The sequence below is a fragment of the Cetorhinus maximus genome, chromosome 8 (assembly GCF_964194155.1).
Source record: "Cetorhinus maximus chromosome 8, sCetMax3.hap1.1, whole genome shotgun sequence".
Taxonomy (NCBI): Eukaryota; Metazoa; Chordata; class Chondrichthyes; order Lamniformes; family Cetorhinidae; genus Cetorhinus; species Cetorhinus maximus.
In genome coordinates, this window is record NC_135886.1 from 24,493,086 (window position 1) to 24,508,308 (window position 15,223).

The 15,223-nt window shown below is 41.4% G+C and overlaps 1 protein-coding gene across 2 annotated transcripts in view; it reads right to left on the minus strand.

Moving 5' to 3' along the window:
- Positions 1–15,223, minus strand: part of LOC144683255 (copine-8-like) — a 742,817-nt gene that overhangs the window by 104,982 nt on the left and 622,612 nt on the right. For both annotated transcript variants that reach the window (XM_078546211.1, XM_078546212.1), the window contains one exon: positions 13,129–13,256. In XM_078546211.1, coding sequence (XP_078402337.1) covers positions 13,129–13,256 — 128 coding nt within the window. The remainder of the gene's footprint in view (positions 1–13,128; positions 13,257–15,223) is intronic.

Here is a 15,223-nt window from a genome sequence, read left to right on the forward strand (position 1 = left end):
GCTAACAGCACAGGTCATGAGTCAGCCTTTGATAGATTGTACAATGCAAGCTACTGACCTCTCACAGGGTACATAATGAAATACAGTCAAGAGAGGTTGACCACAAAGGTCAGTGCTCTGAACTATAAAATGGAGGGGCAGTGGGGCTGACAGGCAACAATGTCTAATTAGTTGAACAGGGAAAGAAGGAAGCAGAATTGTTTGGTGTATCATTGAGATTTTGGGAAGTAAGAGCAGAATAAAAACATGGGAGTGAGCTATTCTCCATCTGTGGAGAGAAAACAATTTCAAGGAAAACAACAAGCAGTGAGAACTTTCGACATGGGAAAATCAGAGTCAGGAATTAATCATAAAGAGGAATAGTGGAACAGAATGCTGAGAAGAGGGAGTTGTGATGCTGGAAAGCACTCTGCAATAAGTAAATAAGGGGGTGCAGGTTGGAGTGTAGGGGACAGAGTTGGAGAGGGAGCGCGAGAGACAGACAAGCTGAGACATGGAGTGGGACTCTGTAGAGAAATGTGTAGTGGAGATACTAAGGGCTGGGTGCCTGCATTGCTGAGAGGTGCAGAAATTGCCAGTGTAGCGTGACAGCAACCAAGGAAGACCACCTCAATAGTGCAGATGTGTGCTCAAAGCAGACTGCAACAACCAAACAGGTGGCAATGTTAACAGACATTAGGGACAGTTGATTAGTAAGGGCCTAGAATTAAGCGGTGAGGAATGTTGATTATTAATGAAGTGTAAGGAGGTATGATGATCTGTGCAGTGAACTGCTCTAGTGATGCATTCAAACTGCAACAATAGCTTGCCGTAAAACAATCCAGACCTACTTCTTAATAAAGCTATTTCTCTCTAAAATCACCAATGCGTGGTCCTCGGCCAGTAGGTAATTAAGAATATTAATAGTTGATACAGTGGGTAAGTGCATCAAGATGATTTGTTGAGCAGGTTTGAAGTCTGGGCTCAGGCTCCATTCCTGTGTGCCTGTCCAAAGCTTTCATACGACTTACTGTGTTTGGTACCTTCCTTTTGGCAAGACATATTTAGATGACTAACAGGTTGAAACATGCCCAAATCTTCTTGGATTATAGACACTTGAAAACTTGTTTCCAATGTTTTAAAAAATCTAATTTGAAGTGTCTTCAATGATTATTGAATTGATTCCAACTACGCCCAAATTGTAAATATTACAAGGCAAACTAAAAGCCTGGACTTGTGCACAGCCTAAAATTAGTGTTCAGAGAAAATATGGTAGTATGGGACTGAATAAAGCATAAATCATCCATCCCAGCATCCGCAGATGCTCATTTCATAGGCACTATGGATAGAGAAAAACATAACTTGTTTGGGTGGGACACAAATGAAGAAGAAAAGGGCCAGGAGTTAAAATCTCCCGGCACTCAAGATAGTTTGCTGTCCATTTCAGCCTCCAGTCACATGACTTGCACAAGGGAGTTAAAATCAGGGCTATAATCGCACTTGCATGTAACATTGTGCCCACTAAGTAAGATTTCAACGGTATCTAGGTGTACAGTACACGTTCATGTATTTACACACAAATTGGGGTGCAAAATAGGTGAAGTGAAAGTCACCGTAGTTCCAGAGGACCATAGGCTGCTCTCTCATCAGAGAGAGAGAACTGGTGGTGAGTTTAACCTGAGGGTCACCACACGTGGTTGAGAAGGTAGGGCCTTCATGAATGACCTCAGTCAGTGCAGGAATTGAACCTGTGCTGTTCATGTTACTCTGCATCACAAACCAGCTGTCCAGCCAACTGGACTAACTGACCCCGAGAGCCTGAGCATCAGTACTTGTCACCCTTCAAATGCCATAAGTCCACAAAATTCTTTCATACCAGAGGTGAGGCCATACCAGATCAGAAGACTTCTGATCCAGTTTGTCAGCCTTGACTATCAACTTGGTAATCCAATTGCTTGACACACATAGCTGAGAGAGGAGAAAGGCTAAGTTTTTGACTTTCCTACATATGTTAGGAAAACATTGGTAGCAGTGGGTTTCAGGAACTGCTCGCCTGTTAGGTGAGTTTAGTCAGTTAACAGGCATAGCATGGAATTCCCTTTTTTTGTTATGAGGAGTGATATTAAAGCGATTGAATTTCACTGAAAATTGTATCTTGTACTTTCATATGCTGAATGCAACATAAACATGTTTGCGGATTTAAAATCTATCAACGTCTATCATTATCAACAACCTGGGGGTTTAACATTGGCCAGAAACTGAACTGCACCAGCCATATAAATACTGTGGCTATAAGAGCAGGCTGGAAACTGGGAATCCTGAGGCGAGTAACTCACCACCCAATTCCCAAAGCCTGTCCACAAGGCACAAGTCAGGAGTGTGATGGAATACTCTCCACTTGCCTGGATGAGTGTGGCTCCAGCAATACTCAAGAAGCTCAACACCATTCAGAACAAACCAATTTGCTTGACTGGCACCCCACCCACAACTTAAACATTCGCTCCCTCCACCACTGACGCACAGTGTGTACTATATACCAGGTGCACTGTAGCAATGCACCGATGTTCCTTCAATAACATCTTCCAAACCTGTGATCTCTACCACCTAGAAGAACAAGGCAGCAGATGCATGGGAACATCATCACTTGCAAGTTCCCCCCCAAGCCACGCACTATCCTGACTTGGAACTATATCGCCATCCCTTCACTGTAGCTGGATCAAAATTTTGGAACTCTCTTTCTAACAGCACTGTAGGTATACCTGCACCAGATGGGCTGCAGCAGCAGCTCATAACCACCTTCTCAATTAAGGGCAATTAGGGATGGGCAACAAATGCTGGGCCTTGCCAGCAATACCCACATCCCATGAAAGAGTAAAAATAATTGTATCTGTCTTACTACAGTAAAAGTGCTTTTCAATTGGCCTTTTAAAAGGTAGGAGAAATCTACATGGGACATGGGAAATTTTATTATATCCAGTCGACACAACATAGGGTCTTATTGTCACTGCCCTCAGGTCACATTACCATATAACTGGACACTGGGCAGTAAGGGTATAGTCCTGATTGTATGGAAGCAACAAGATGTTAAATCAAGAGAATGTGTAGGTTCAAAATTTGTAACAGTGTTGGAGCTTTTACACTTTGTGAAATATTACCAATTGGAAAATTGCCTTTAATACATATAGGGCAGAATCTTCTGGCTGGCGTGCGGGTGGTGGAGCCCGCATGCCAGCGCTTAAAATGTTGCACATTGATGTCGCGCGAGTGTCCCGACGTCAGCGCACAGCATCGCGATATTTCAGTTGGTGGGCGCGCTATGCAGCAGGGCGCGCGCCTGCCATTAATTAAAGGCCTCGTTAAGGCCCTTAACTTGCCAATCGTTGATAATTTTGAGGGGCCCGTGTGAACTTCGGCTCGGCGCATGGGCCCAACGGGCAAGTGGGTAGGTGATTTTTTTTTTTACAAACCTCATCCAGTGGCGGGATGAGGTTTGATAGCGGTTTTGAAAACGGTTGATAAAGTTTTTGTTTATTTCATTAACATGTCCCATCTCGTGTGACATTTTCACATGAAGGGGACATGTTAATGAATTTTTTATTGTTCTATTTTTTTATATTTGCCAGCCTTTCAGCGATCTCCGTGAGGCAGCACTTTGCCTCAGGGAGATGTGTGCGCTCTGTCACGTGCATGCGTGAAAGAGCGCACTCTGACAGTTGGGGAATCCCTCCCCCCGCCCCCTGCACAGGAAGCGCATAGCGCTTCCCGTCGGACGGCCCGCTGGGTGGGTCTTAATTGGCCCGCCCACTTAAAATGGCAGCGGGGCCCGTTTCGGCGGCGGCGATCAGCTGCCTGCCCGCCACCGAGCTGGTGGGGCCCGCCCGCTCATCAAGGGCAAAATTCTGCTCATAGAGTGAGGAGTGGGCAAATGGCCAAATTGCCTGTGGTTTCACACTGGTTTCATTGACCATGCAGACTGGAAAATTTGCTTTAATCAGTCCCTAACTGAGCAGGATTAAGAATCCCAATGCTTTGAGATTGTAAAAATGTAAAAAAAAAAAACTTTTGCCCAGTTTAGATGCAGAATACAATTTGTATTGATTTTGCAAACAAACAATAAACAATAACTATTTCAAGCTGATAGCTATTTGAAGTATTTTTAAGGAAAAAATGATCTTGCCAGATTACTTATACACCTTATAAAGTTAGTAAATAAAAATAAAGGTAAATATATCTCTAAAAAGGGAAAGATTTGAGATTATTGGGGATGGGAGTGATCATGACTGTCAGGTGATAGAAAGGATATTTTAACACGACAGGCAAAGCAGCAATTGATCGGGAATAAATGAGAATGAGAAATTTGGCTATTGTTTTTGATTGCGTCCAACTATCCAATAATATAACACCAGAAGATGTGTCAAATATATTTTTTGAAGGCTGCTTTGCACTTCTAAATGGCTTTTTTCTTAGGTATGTTAACGTAGTTTGGTATAAGACATTTTCAGGTAGGAGATTAGCCTGTTGCTAAGGTTCTGTTGCAGTGTCTTGCTGCTTCCATACATAATGTAATTACTTCTGAAGGAGCCAACTCAGTAATGGACCAGTTTGGAGAGGTGCTCCATGTGTAAACCACAGACTTTCACTGTCTAGCACTTGTGATTGAGCAAGCTTTTGACTGTCACTTTTTAAACCATTTTCCAGATATGGATGAAATTTGGGATTTGAGAATAATTCATATTTTTTTCTTCAAAGTCCAACATGGTAATGTTGAAGAGGGATCTATTAGTATGCTCAGGCACTCTCTATAGACAGTACACAGACAGATCAAATCAACAAGATTACCTCAGACTGGTTACAGACCAATAGATGCTGTCAATGTAAGAGTATCCTGATTGTGTTTATTACAGAAGAACTATCAGAAATTTCTAACTTGCAGCACAGAAATTACTGTTCCATAAGGAGGGGCCAATTTAAGTGCATCAGTAATTGCCTCAAAAGCCCACTGTAATTTTCATGACTGAAGCTTTTGAATAGGTTAAATTTTTGAGATTGTTAAAAATACAGGAAATTAAATTAAAATTCTTACCATTAACGCTTTTAAAAAGTACTAACCATCAGTCCAGAGCAATATTTCTTCATGTTACATATATTAATTAGCTGTTAAAAATCCGTAAATATTCATGTAAACTACTAAAGCTGTGTTTCTTTCAGGTTTCACTTTTGAACAGTCAGTGAGTGCTTCTTGTGAGTGCATATATTTAGGCCCAATTTACACGTGTTAATCTCCATTAAGGAGAACAAATTTCAAAATAATATAACATCTGTATTATTTTAAGGTGTGTACAAAAACTAATTATGTTTCTTTCCCCACGAACCCGCTTCCAAACAATTATATGATTTTGATTGAGTGACTGCACAAATACAGTACAGCATTCAGTCTTTATCTTTCATTTTAAATTCATTTTACATAAAGTACCATATTTGCAATGTAATGGCAAGAGTTGGCCATCTCCAGTTTTTAGACTTCGAGTGTTGTCAACGCTTTTAAAATATTACTTCCATGAAATTTAATATAAGTTCTTCATTGGAATTTTATTGTCACATTCTTGTGATGGGCCTAAATTAAGATGCAGAGTTTTTGACCGACAATATTTAAAATAAAATGGGTTAATATGGTGCTAAAATAATGTTTGTTTGAAAATCTTAGTCTCATTGTCTACCAACTATTCTCACTGGTCTCCTCTTTTGATAATGAATGCTAAAATCTCTAACCTCTAAAATTTTTCAATTCTTGACTCTGAGGCATTCTAACTCTATTATTATGCTGTATACAAGATAAATCATTTGAGCATAATTTTTATAATGCATATGTTTAGGTGAGCGAGTCTGAAGTGTGGACATTTTTTCTGCATTTATAAATCTTTATTTGATGGTTTTATATTCCTCAGCTCCCTGAGGCAGCTCTCTGCCTTCAGGGAACTTTCATTCTGTGCTCCCCTGTGCCCGCGCTGACTTCAGCACTTGCCCTCCTCCCGCCCCCACCCCAGTAGCGCTGAGCCTTTCAGCACGCGTTTCACGCTGGCTGGCCGTTAATTGGCCAGCCGGCATGAAATCGCCGTTGGAGGCCGATCGCGGGTGGTGGGCTGTTTCCCAGCCGCTCCCAGGCCTGCCCACCATGCTCACCCGACCACCTCAAAATTCAGCCCAGTGTTTGTTCACTGGAAAACATAGGTTGAGCTGGAACAGTATTGCTTCTAGCAGGTGAGGTTGTTTGGTACATTTGGTGGTGATGGTTAGAGTTTAGATAAAGTGTTTATCCTCTCTTTACTCTTCATTCTCCTTCCAAACACTTAATAATGGTGGACTAAGTGCGGCATCAGCAATACTGCCAGCATCAATGGGAAGAGCTGTTTGTGACAGTGTGGAGCGGAGGGCAACAAATCACAATGCATATCTACACATGCACAGTTTGCATTTTACTGGCTTCTAACCACCAAGGAGATTTGTAATGTTTAAAAAGATCTAAAAAAAACCTGTCAACTTTTTATATTGCTGTTCCATTATCACTGCCATTTGAGGTCCCAGGAAAAACACATTTTGAACTTGGTGCAGACTTCTTGAGGGGCATTATAACCTTCATCACAACTTACAGTATGTCTGTTAAACATAGGCCATTCTTTATGACTATGTGGGATACAGTCAGCTCTCATATAAACTGGAAGCTCCTGGCCAAGGGGCAGTTTACCAAGAAACTATGGTGCTACCCCTCTCATTATTCAAGCAGACAATTCTCTGTAATTGTACTATGGAAGATTCAGCCTTCAACTCTGATATGGCTGTCAATCAAGGACTTTTGTTGGTCAGGAATCCCTCTAGCGCCCTGTGAAGTTAGACAGCTGTGAATGCAGGAAACGAACGCTTGCCTAGACAGCTATCAGTAATGTTGCTGTACAGAATAGTGCTGAGGGGTCCACATTTAAAGATATTAACATATCAAATTACTTTTTGTTCCATAGGAACAGCCTACAGGTGCAAATCAATGCCCATGAAATGGCATAAGGTCTATCAGACTGCCATGTGTATTCTGCACAACATTGAACCAGTCCTAATTTTAACCCTGTGTCAATGAGAAAGAATTCACTGAAAAATCCATGACAGGTAGAAATGTTTCATTTTGATTGCAAGCAGAAGTGAAAGTATAGCAATCTTTGAGTTATTGAGAGTTAAAAGTAAACTTAGATAGTTGCTTTTTCACACTAAAGCTGAATAAATGGGAATTTAACACATTATAATACCTGATTTAAATTGTGCCAAAGTTAGATTTTTTCATTTCTTAATTCTCTATTTAGGTGGCAAACAGGATAAGGACAGTTACAGCAAACTAGAGTTTAATTGGCTGGTTGAAATTTAGAGAGCTCGGTTTAGGTCTATTCTGGTTCAAAACTGAAAATATGAAGTTAAACTTTGCTCCATCTGAATTGACTGAAGAGTTTCTTCTATAATTTATTTGTACTTTATTTGACTAAATTGCTGAGATTACTTCTTCTATAGTCCAGTTACACAGAAGTTGCAGTTGGATTGTTTTTATTGCTTGCAGATGTTTTTATTTTAGTACTGGATTCAAGAGATAGGACAGTCCCCTTTTACCCAGTGACAGCATCTAAATCAGCTATTACGTCAGTTATTAGACTGGTGAGTAGTAGAGTTCTCAATATATTAACTCAGTAACCTGCCACAAGCCAACTTCAGGAAAATATTTTCCACTGTACAAAGGTGATATTCCCATTCTTACACCCTTGTCCTTATAGGACCGAACTTATTGGCCCTGGAAGCTCTACAATACTGTGTGGTGCATTGGTCAGGTGGATCAGTACAATCGGAAACTCACCACTATATATTTGTTTCAATATTTAACTTTGTACTTGTTCTTTTTTCTGTTTTAAACCTTAACCTAATGATTTGATGCACTGATGTTCTAAATTCAATGCAAGCTATGCCATTTGGATTGACTTTGACTTTCTCTCAGTGAATATTTTATAAAAGGGGAGCTACACTGTTGGAAGTGTTGAATCATTGTTTTGAAAATTCCCCTGGTTTAAAATAGAAAATGTTAACGTTGCTAGCAAATCCGCAGTGGCATTGTCCAGTGAGTCAGAAGAAGGCAAGAATAGGGATATCAAGTCAAGCAATAGTATCATGGACATTGATTATCAGCATTTTGGGGAAGCCAAATGACGATAATGAAGAGAGGTTTCCCCAGATCTGGAAGCATTTGAAGGGGATCTTAAGTGAGACAGGTAATGTCATATTGAACCACTAGGAGAAGATTTCTTTGATGGAGAATATAGAGGAGTGAGCTCCCAGAGTCTGAGGAATGGGTTCATCCAAAAGTCAAGTCACACTGGGAATATGGTCTTGTTGTCCATGAGCACTGACAATCAGTCCTAATTTGTGGATGGGGTAAAAGGAGAAGTCCTGGATAAGGGGGTCATGAAATCTAGTTGTAATAGGGAGGATAATTCTGGCGAAAAGCATGCCAGAATTAGGGCTTTCTCAGATTTTTGGTGCAAGGTAGTGCAGATCAAGCAGCCTTTTGTGGGGGGGGGGGGGGGGGGGCGCGCGGTGGGAGGTGGGGGAGTGGGTGGGGGAGGAGAAGGGCCAACAGAATGGGACTCTCATTGCTCTTGTCCTTTTCAGGTTACTAAGCTCCAACTCCCACCAACATTCCACTTGCTAGTCTGCTCACACACAAGATTACAGATTGCATAAATCTGTAATTTATGAAATGTGTGTTTGTTTACTTGGTTTAAAATCTTACTTTAGACATTACAAATATCAGTTATTGAGAAAAAATTAGCAAATGATTTTTTATGAGTAATTTGATTGGTTTGTCAACAAAACATGATAGGCAACTGTTAATATTCTAAGTTTCTGATATAAATGTTTAGATACATAGTTTCAAAAGTAAATGTGACCACAATTTGTGATCACAGAATCACAGTGCAGAAGAGGCACTTCGGCCCATCGAGTCTGCACCGACACGTGAGAAACACCTACCTAATCCCATTTACCAGCACTAAGTCCAGAGCCTTAAATGTTATGACATGCCAAGTGCTCATCCAGGTACTTTTTAAAGGATGTGAGGCAGCCCGGCTCCATCACACTCCCAGGCAGTGCATTCCAGACTGTCACCACCCTCTGGGTAAAAAAGTTTTTCCTCACATCCCCCCTAAACCTCCTGCCACTCGCCTTGAACTTGTGTACCTTCGTGACTGACCCTTCAACTAAGGGGAACAGCCGCTCCCTATCCAGCCTGTCCATGCCCCATAATCTTGTACACCTCGATCAGGTCGCCCCTCAGTCTTCTCTGCTCCAACGAAAACAACCCAAGTCTATCCAACCTCTCATCATAACTTAAATGTTTCATCCCAGGAAACATCCTGGTGAATCTCCTTTGCACCCCCTCCAGTGCAATCACATCCTTCCTATAATGTGGCGACCAGAACTGCACACAGTACTCCAGCTGTGTCCTCACCAAGGTACTTTACAACTCCAACATGATCTCCCTACTTTTGTAATCTATGCCTCGATTGATAAAGGCTTGTGTCCCATATGCCTTTTTCACCACCCCACTAACATGCCCCTCCGCCTTCAGAAATCTATGGACACACACGCCAAGGTCCCTCTGTTCCTCAGAACTTCCTAGTGTCATGCCGTTCATTGAATACTTCCTTGTCAAATTACTCCTTCCAAAGTGTATCACCTCACACTTTTCAGGGTTAAATTCCATGTGCCACTTATCTGTCCATTTGACCATCCCGTCTATATCTTCCTGTAGCCCAAGACACTCAACCTCACTGTTAACCACCTGGCCAATCTTTGTGTTATGCGCAAACTTACTAATCCTACCCCCCACATAGTCATCTATGTTGTTTATATCAATGACGAATAATAGGGGACCCAGTACAGATCCCTGTGGACACTGACTTCCAGTCACTAAAGCATCCTTCTGTCATCACCCTCTGTCTCCTACAACTAAGCCAATTTTGAATACACCTTATCAAATTACCCAGTATCCCACGTGCATTTGCCTTCTTTATAAGTCTCCCATGTTGGACCTTGTCAAAGGCTTTGCTGAAATCAATATAAACTATATCAACTGCACTACCCTCATCTACACACCTGGTCACCTCCTCAAAAAATTCAATCAAATTTGTTAGGCATGACCTCCCTCTGACAAAGCCATGCTGACTATCCCTGATCAGGATATCCAAATGGAGATAGATTCTCTCCTTCAGAATTTTCTCCAATAGTTTCTCTACCACTGACGTAAGACTCACTGGCTTGTAGTTCCCTGGCTTATCTCTACAACCCTTCTTAAATAGCGGAACCACATTGGCTGTTCTCCAGTCCTCTGGCACCTCCCCTGTGGCCAGAGAAGAATTAAAAATTTGGGTCAGAGCCCCTGCGATCTCCTCCCTTGCCTCCCTCAGCAGTCTGGGACACAAATCATCCAGACCTGGAGATTTGTCCATTTTTAAGCTTGCCAACACTTCCAATACCTTGTCACTCCCTATATCAATTTGCTCAAGAACCTCACAGTCTCTCTCCCCGAGTTCAATACCTTCATCCTCATTCTCTTGGGTGAAGATGGATGCGGACAGGGAAACTGTTTCTGTGAAAATCAAAATCAGTGATTTTTTCACCCGGGAGCAGATTCAGGACTCAAAAAAGACCCAGCTTCTGCTCCCCACCCTTTAAGGAAAATCCAGCCTGGAATATAGGCTTAAGACTCCACTTTATGAGGCAATTTGGCAAATTGGATCTAGAATTGGCTGAGTGGCAGGAAGCAGAGGGTGATGGTCGAGGGGTGTTTTTGTGACTGGATGCCTGTGTCCAGTGGGGTTCCACAGGGATCGGTGTTGGGTCCCTTGCTGTTTGTGGTATATATAAACGATTTAAACTTCAATGTAGGAGGGTTGATTAGTAAGTTTGTGGATGACACGAAAATTGTTTGGGTGGTAAATAGTGAGGAGGATAGCCTTAGATTACAGGAGGATATAGACGGGCCGGTCAGATGGGCTGATCAGTGGCAAATGGAACTTAATCCAGGTAAGTGTGAGGTGATGCACTTGAGCAGGAGAAACAAGGCATGGGAATGCACAATGAATGGTAGGACCCTGGGAAGTACCGAGGATCAGAGGGACCTTGGTGTGCATGTTCCCGGCCCCTTAAGGTAGCATGACAGGTAGATAAGGTGGTTAAGAAGGCATTTGGGATACTTGCCTTTATTAGCCGAGGCATAGAATATAAGAGCAGGGAGGTTATGCTGGAACTGTATGAAACGCTGATTAGGCCACAGCTGGAGTATTGCGTGCAGTTCTGGAATCTGCATTATAGGAAGGATGTGAATTGCACTAGAGAGAGTGCAGAGGAGGTTTACCAATATGTTGCGTGGGCTGGAGAGTTTTAGTTATGAGGAGAGATTGGATAGATTGGGGTTATTTTCCCTGGAGCAGAGGAGATTGAGGGGGGACATGATTGAGGTGTATAAAATTATGAGGGGCATAGACAGCTTAGACAGGAAGGAACTTTTCCCCTTGGTGGAGGGATCAATAACCAGGCTGGAAAATGGGATTAGAATAGTTAGGTACTTGTTTGGCCGGTGCAGACTCGATGGGCCGAAGGGCCTTTTTCTGTGCTGTAGACCTCTATGACTCTATGACTATGGCTGTAGAGACTGGGTCATTAAGTATATTCAAGACTGAATTAGACAGAATTTTCATCAGTAAGGGAATCAAGGGTTATGGGGAAAAGACAGGAAAGTGGGGTTGAGGATTATCAGATCAGCCATGATCTCATTGAATGACAGGCAGACACAATGGGCCGAATGGCCTACTTCTGCTCCTTATGTCTTATGGTCTTACGGTCTTAATTCACCTTTAACATATTCAAATATCAGGCTTACCTATCCCACAGAGGTTTACCATGCACCAACAAACGCACTCAAACTAAATGTGGAAGGGGCTGGGTTTCTTCCATCTTCCTGACAAGTTGGCATTATTGTTCTTCTAACCTGGTGTTTCTGCAGTTTTATTCTCCAGTTTTTCTCCAGTTTAAAATAGATTAAGCTAAGGAAGGATAAGGGTTCTAGTTTTTATTTAAAGTACATAAATAATTTAATGGTTTTTTACTATATTTAACTTAAAGTAAGGGGTATTTTTCAACTAGAGGCATGGCAAGGCAGTTCAGTCCCGTGTTATGTACCGCCTGCAACTTGTGGGAAGTCCCAGATGCTCCTTGCACTCTGACTGATCACATGTGCAGGAAGTGTCACCAGCTGCAGCTACTTGAGCTCTGTGTTTCGGAGCTTGAGCGGCAGCTGGGGGCACTGAGTTGCATCCATGAGGCCGAGAGTTTCACGGATACCACGTTTTTAGACGTGGTCACCCCACAGCTTGCGGAAGTGCAGACAGAGAAGGAATGGGTGACCATCAGTCAGAAGAAAGGTGTCAGGCAGGTAGTCAGGAAATCCCCAGGGTGCATCTCGCTCGAGAACCATTGTTCTGTGTTGGAAAACGGTGAGAGTGATGGTTCCTCTGGAGACCGCAGCCATGCTCATAAGTGTTCCAGTAAAGACAAAGGGTGGGACCAACAAATCCAGGGAACCCTGGATGTCATAAAAAGTTTTTGTAAAGGAAGTGTAAGCAAGATTTTTTTTTAACTACAGATAGACGTTATGGCGTAGATAATATCAGCAGTTACCCACTTCCACATATTCAAATTGTCTGTCAAATTGTACTAAATTGGACAATACATTATGGAAATTTGTTACCTTTTACTTCACCAGTATTACTTAAACAACTCAAAGCATTGCAAAGCTCATCAAGGCTAGAAACTGCCTTTTTGCCTCAGAAAGCGTTATATGATAGAAAATGCAACTAGTTGGGAAAAATCAATTCACTTCTTATAGTGCTCATTATTTCAACAGATTTAAAATTTCTTTTTAACCTCAGTGTTTCATCATGCACTGACATTTCTAAACGAGACGAGAGGGTTGGATCTCTGAAAGCTGTTTACATTTACATGATCCGTCCATCTGAAAAAAATCAAGACAGCTTAAATGGTGTGCTAAAGAGTTGCTAAGTTTACCTTGCTACATGATTAATCACTGGTGCAAAGTTCGTTGGTCCATAAAGCTGGACTGTCTTGAGGCTTCTATGATACGCTTCAAGAATTCCTTCAATACCATTACAATATGGGTTGTCAGGGTTGCCATTCTGTAAGATTTTCAGAGGAAACAAAACATGATTGGAGATTGCTGTGAAACTCAAACTCTTTCTGATAATTGTTTCAGATCCAAGGGAGTATTTTTGCACTTAAGTAAAAATATTATTTGTCATTTATTCACCACCTATTGCCACAGGTCTACCTTACAGTTTGGCCATGTTTCACTTCTTACACTATTTCATTATAGAGTTTAATGAAAATCTTGAATACTGTTACTGAAAGGCCACTGAGCATTCCTGACTCATTTGGCACTATTACATCATCAAGTGCGATCACCTGTTTGAATAATATTTTTCTATTAAGTTGATTTTAAAGAATGGAAATATATGTGACACATTTAATTTACATCATGAAACAACAATCTCGGAAAATAAATAATTTCAACTAAAGGTTTTCTATATACACCAAATTACCATTTCATCAAAGCATTATTAGAGGATATTATTGAATATATGTCTCATATATTCAAATGCCCATATTAAACCATTTTGTAGTTATTGCATCATACATATTAGATGAGAAACTTCCAACAAGCCAGTGTGGAAAAAAGAGCCCAATTTCTCCAGGTCCTGTGACTACTTAAACCATATTCTGGCCGAATTTCAGTAAATGATTACACTTTCTCCTCTATTTCCACTTTCAACTCAAAGGGAATCAGGAAACTTCAAGATCGAAGAAACAGATTTAGTAATGATAACAAAAATAATTTTTAAAAAATTCCACCAAGCAGCATATCTTTATGTTAAGAGAAACTTGAAACTCAAAGGGATACAGACATTATACTAAAACTTCTTGTTTAGGTTTTTAAGAAACATAGAACTGCGAACTTAAATTTATATATCTTCTCATTGCTCTCAGAACATCCCAACGTGTTTCAGAGCCAACTGAAAAAACATTAAGTTGTAGACATCATTGTTACGTAGGTTGTAGATAGTATTGTTACACTGCAGGGAGGTGGTGGCAAAGTGGTATTGTCATTGACTAGTATGCCAGCGACCCAGGGTAATGCTCTGGGGACCGGAGTTTGAATCCCACCAAGGAAAATGGTGACATTTGAATTCAATAAAAATCTAGATTCAATAAAAATCTAGCAATGCCCATGAAACTATTGCCAATTATTGTTAAAAACCCATTGGGTTCACTAATGTCCTCTAGGTCTGCCTACATGCAATGTACAGCGCACCCACAGCAATGTGGTTGAATGCCCTCTGAACAAAGGCAATTAGGGATGGGCAACAAATGCTGACCTAGCCAGCGATGCCCACATCCAATGAATAATAAAAAAAATATGCAGTAGTCAACAGGATGCAAAGCAGCAATGAGATGCATTCACAGTTAATCTGTTTTTGATGGTGAGGGTTTAAATGTTGGCCTGGAATAAACTGCCTGCTCTTCTTTGAACAGTACCATGGGTTATTTTATTTCCACCTAGATGGACAGATAGTGGCATGAAAAACATGCCACTAAAAACACATTTTGAAGATACAGAAGAATAAATGCTAGAAATCTAATATTAAAGCAGAAAATGTTGGAAGTCTAACAGTCGAGTCATTATTTGATTAAAGCATGTGAAAGGGAATTCTAAATAAACCACCCAAGACCTGGGCCTGGATTTCCAGATAGGCCCCATGTCTGGCTGCTGAGAAGGCCGAAGTGCATGCTTTATTCTTACATACTGGCTTCCCAGTGCAACTGAGGCCAGGGCTAAAATAACTCCTAGCTTGGGAATTATTTTCTTGGTCAAATCTCCACCGAGGTAGGTGAATTCGTTTGGAGTGGAAGCCATCTCAAATAAGCTTCTGCAAGAAATTCATCAGTGAAACCAAGGCCAGGATTTTACCAACCTTCTGGAGACAGGCTGGGGGGGTGGGGAGGGGGGTTGGGAGGGCTGATAAAATGGTGATGGAAGGTGTTGGGAAAGAATCCCAATATCTTAATATCACAACGTGATATTCGC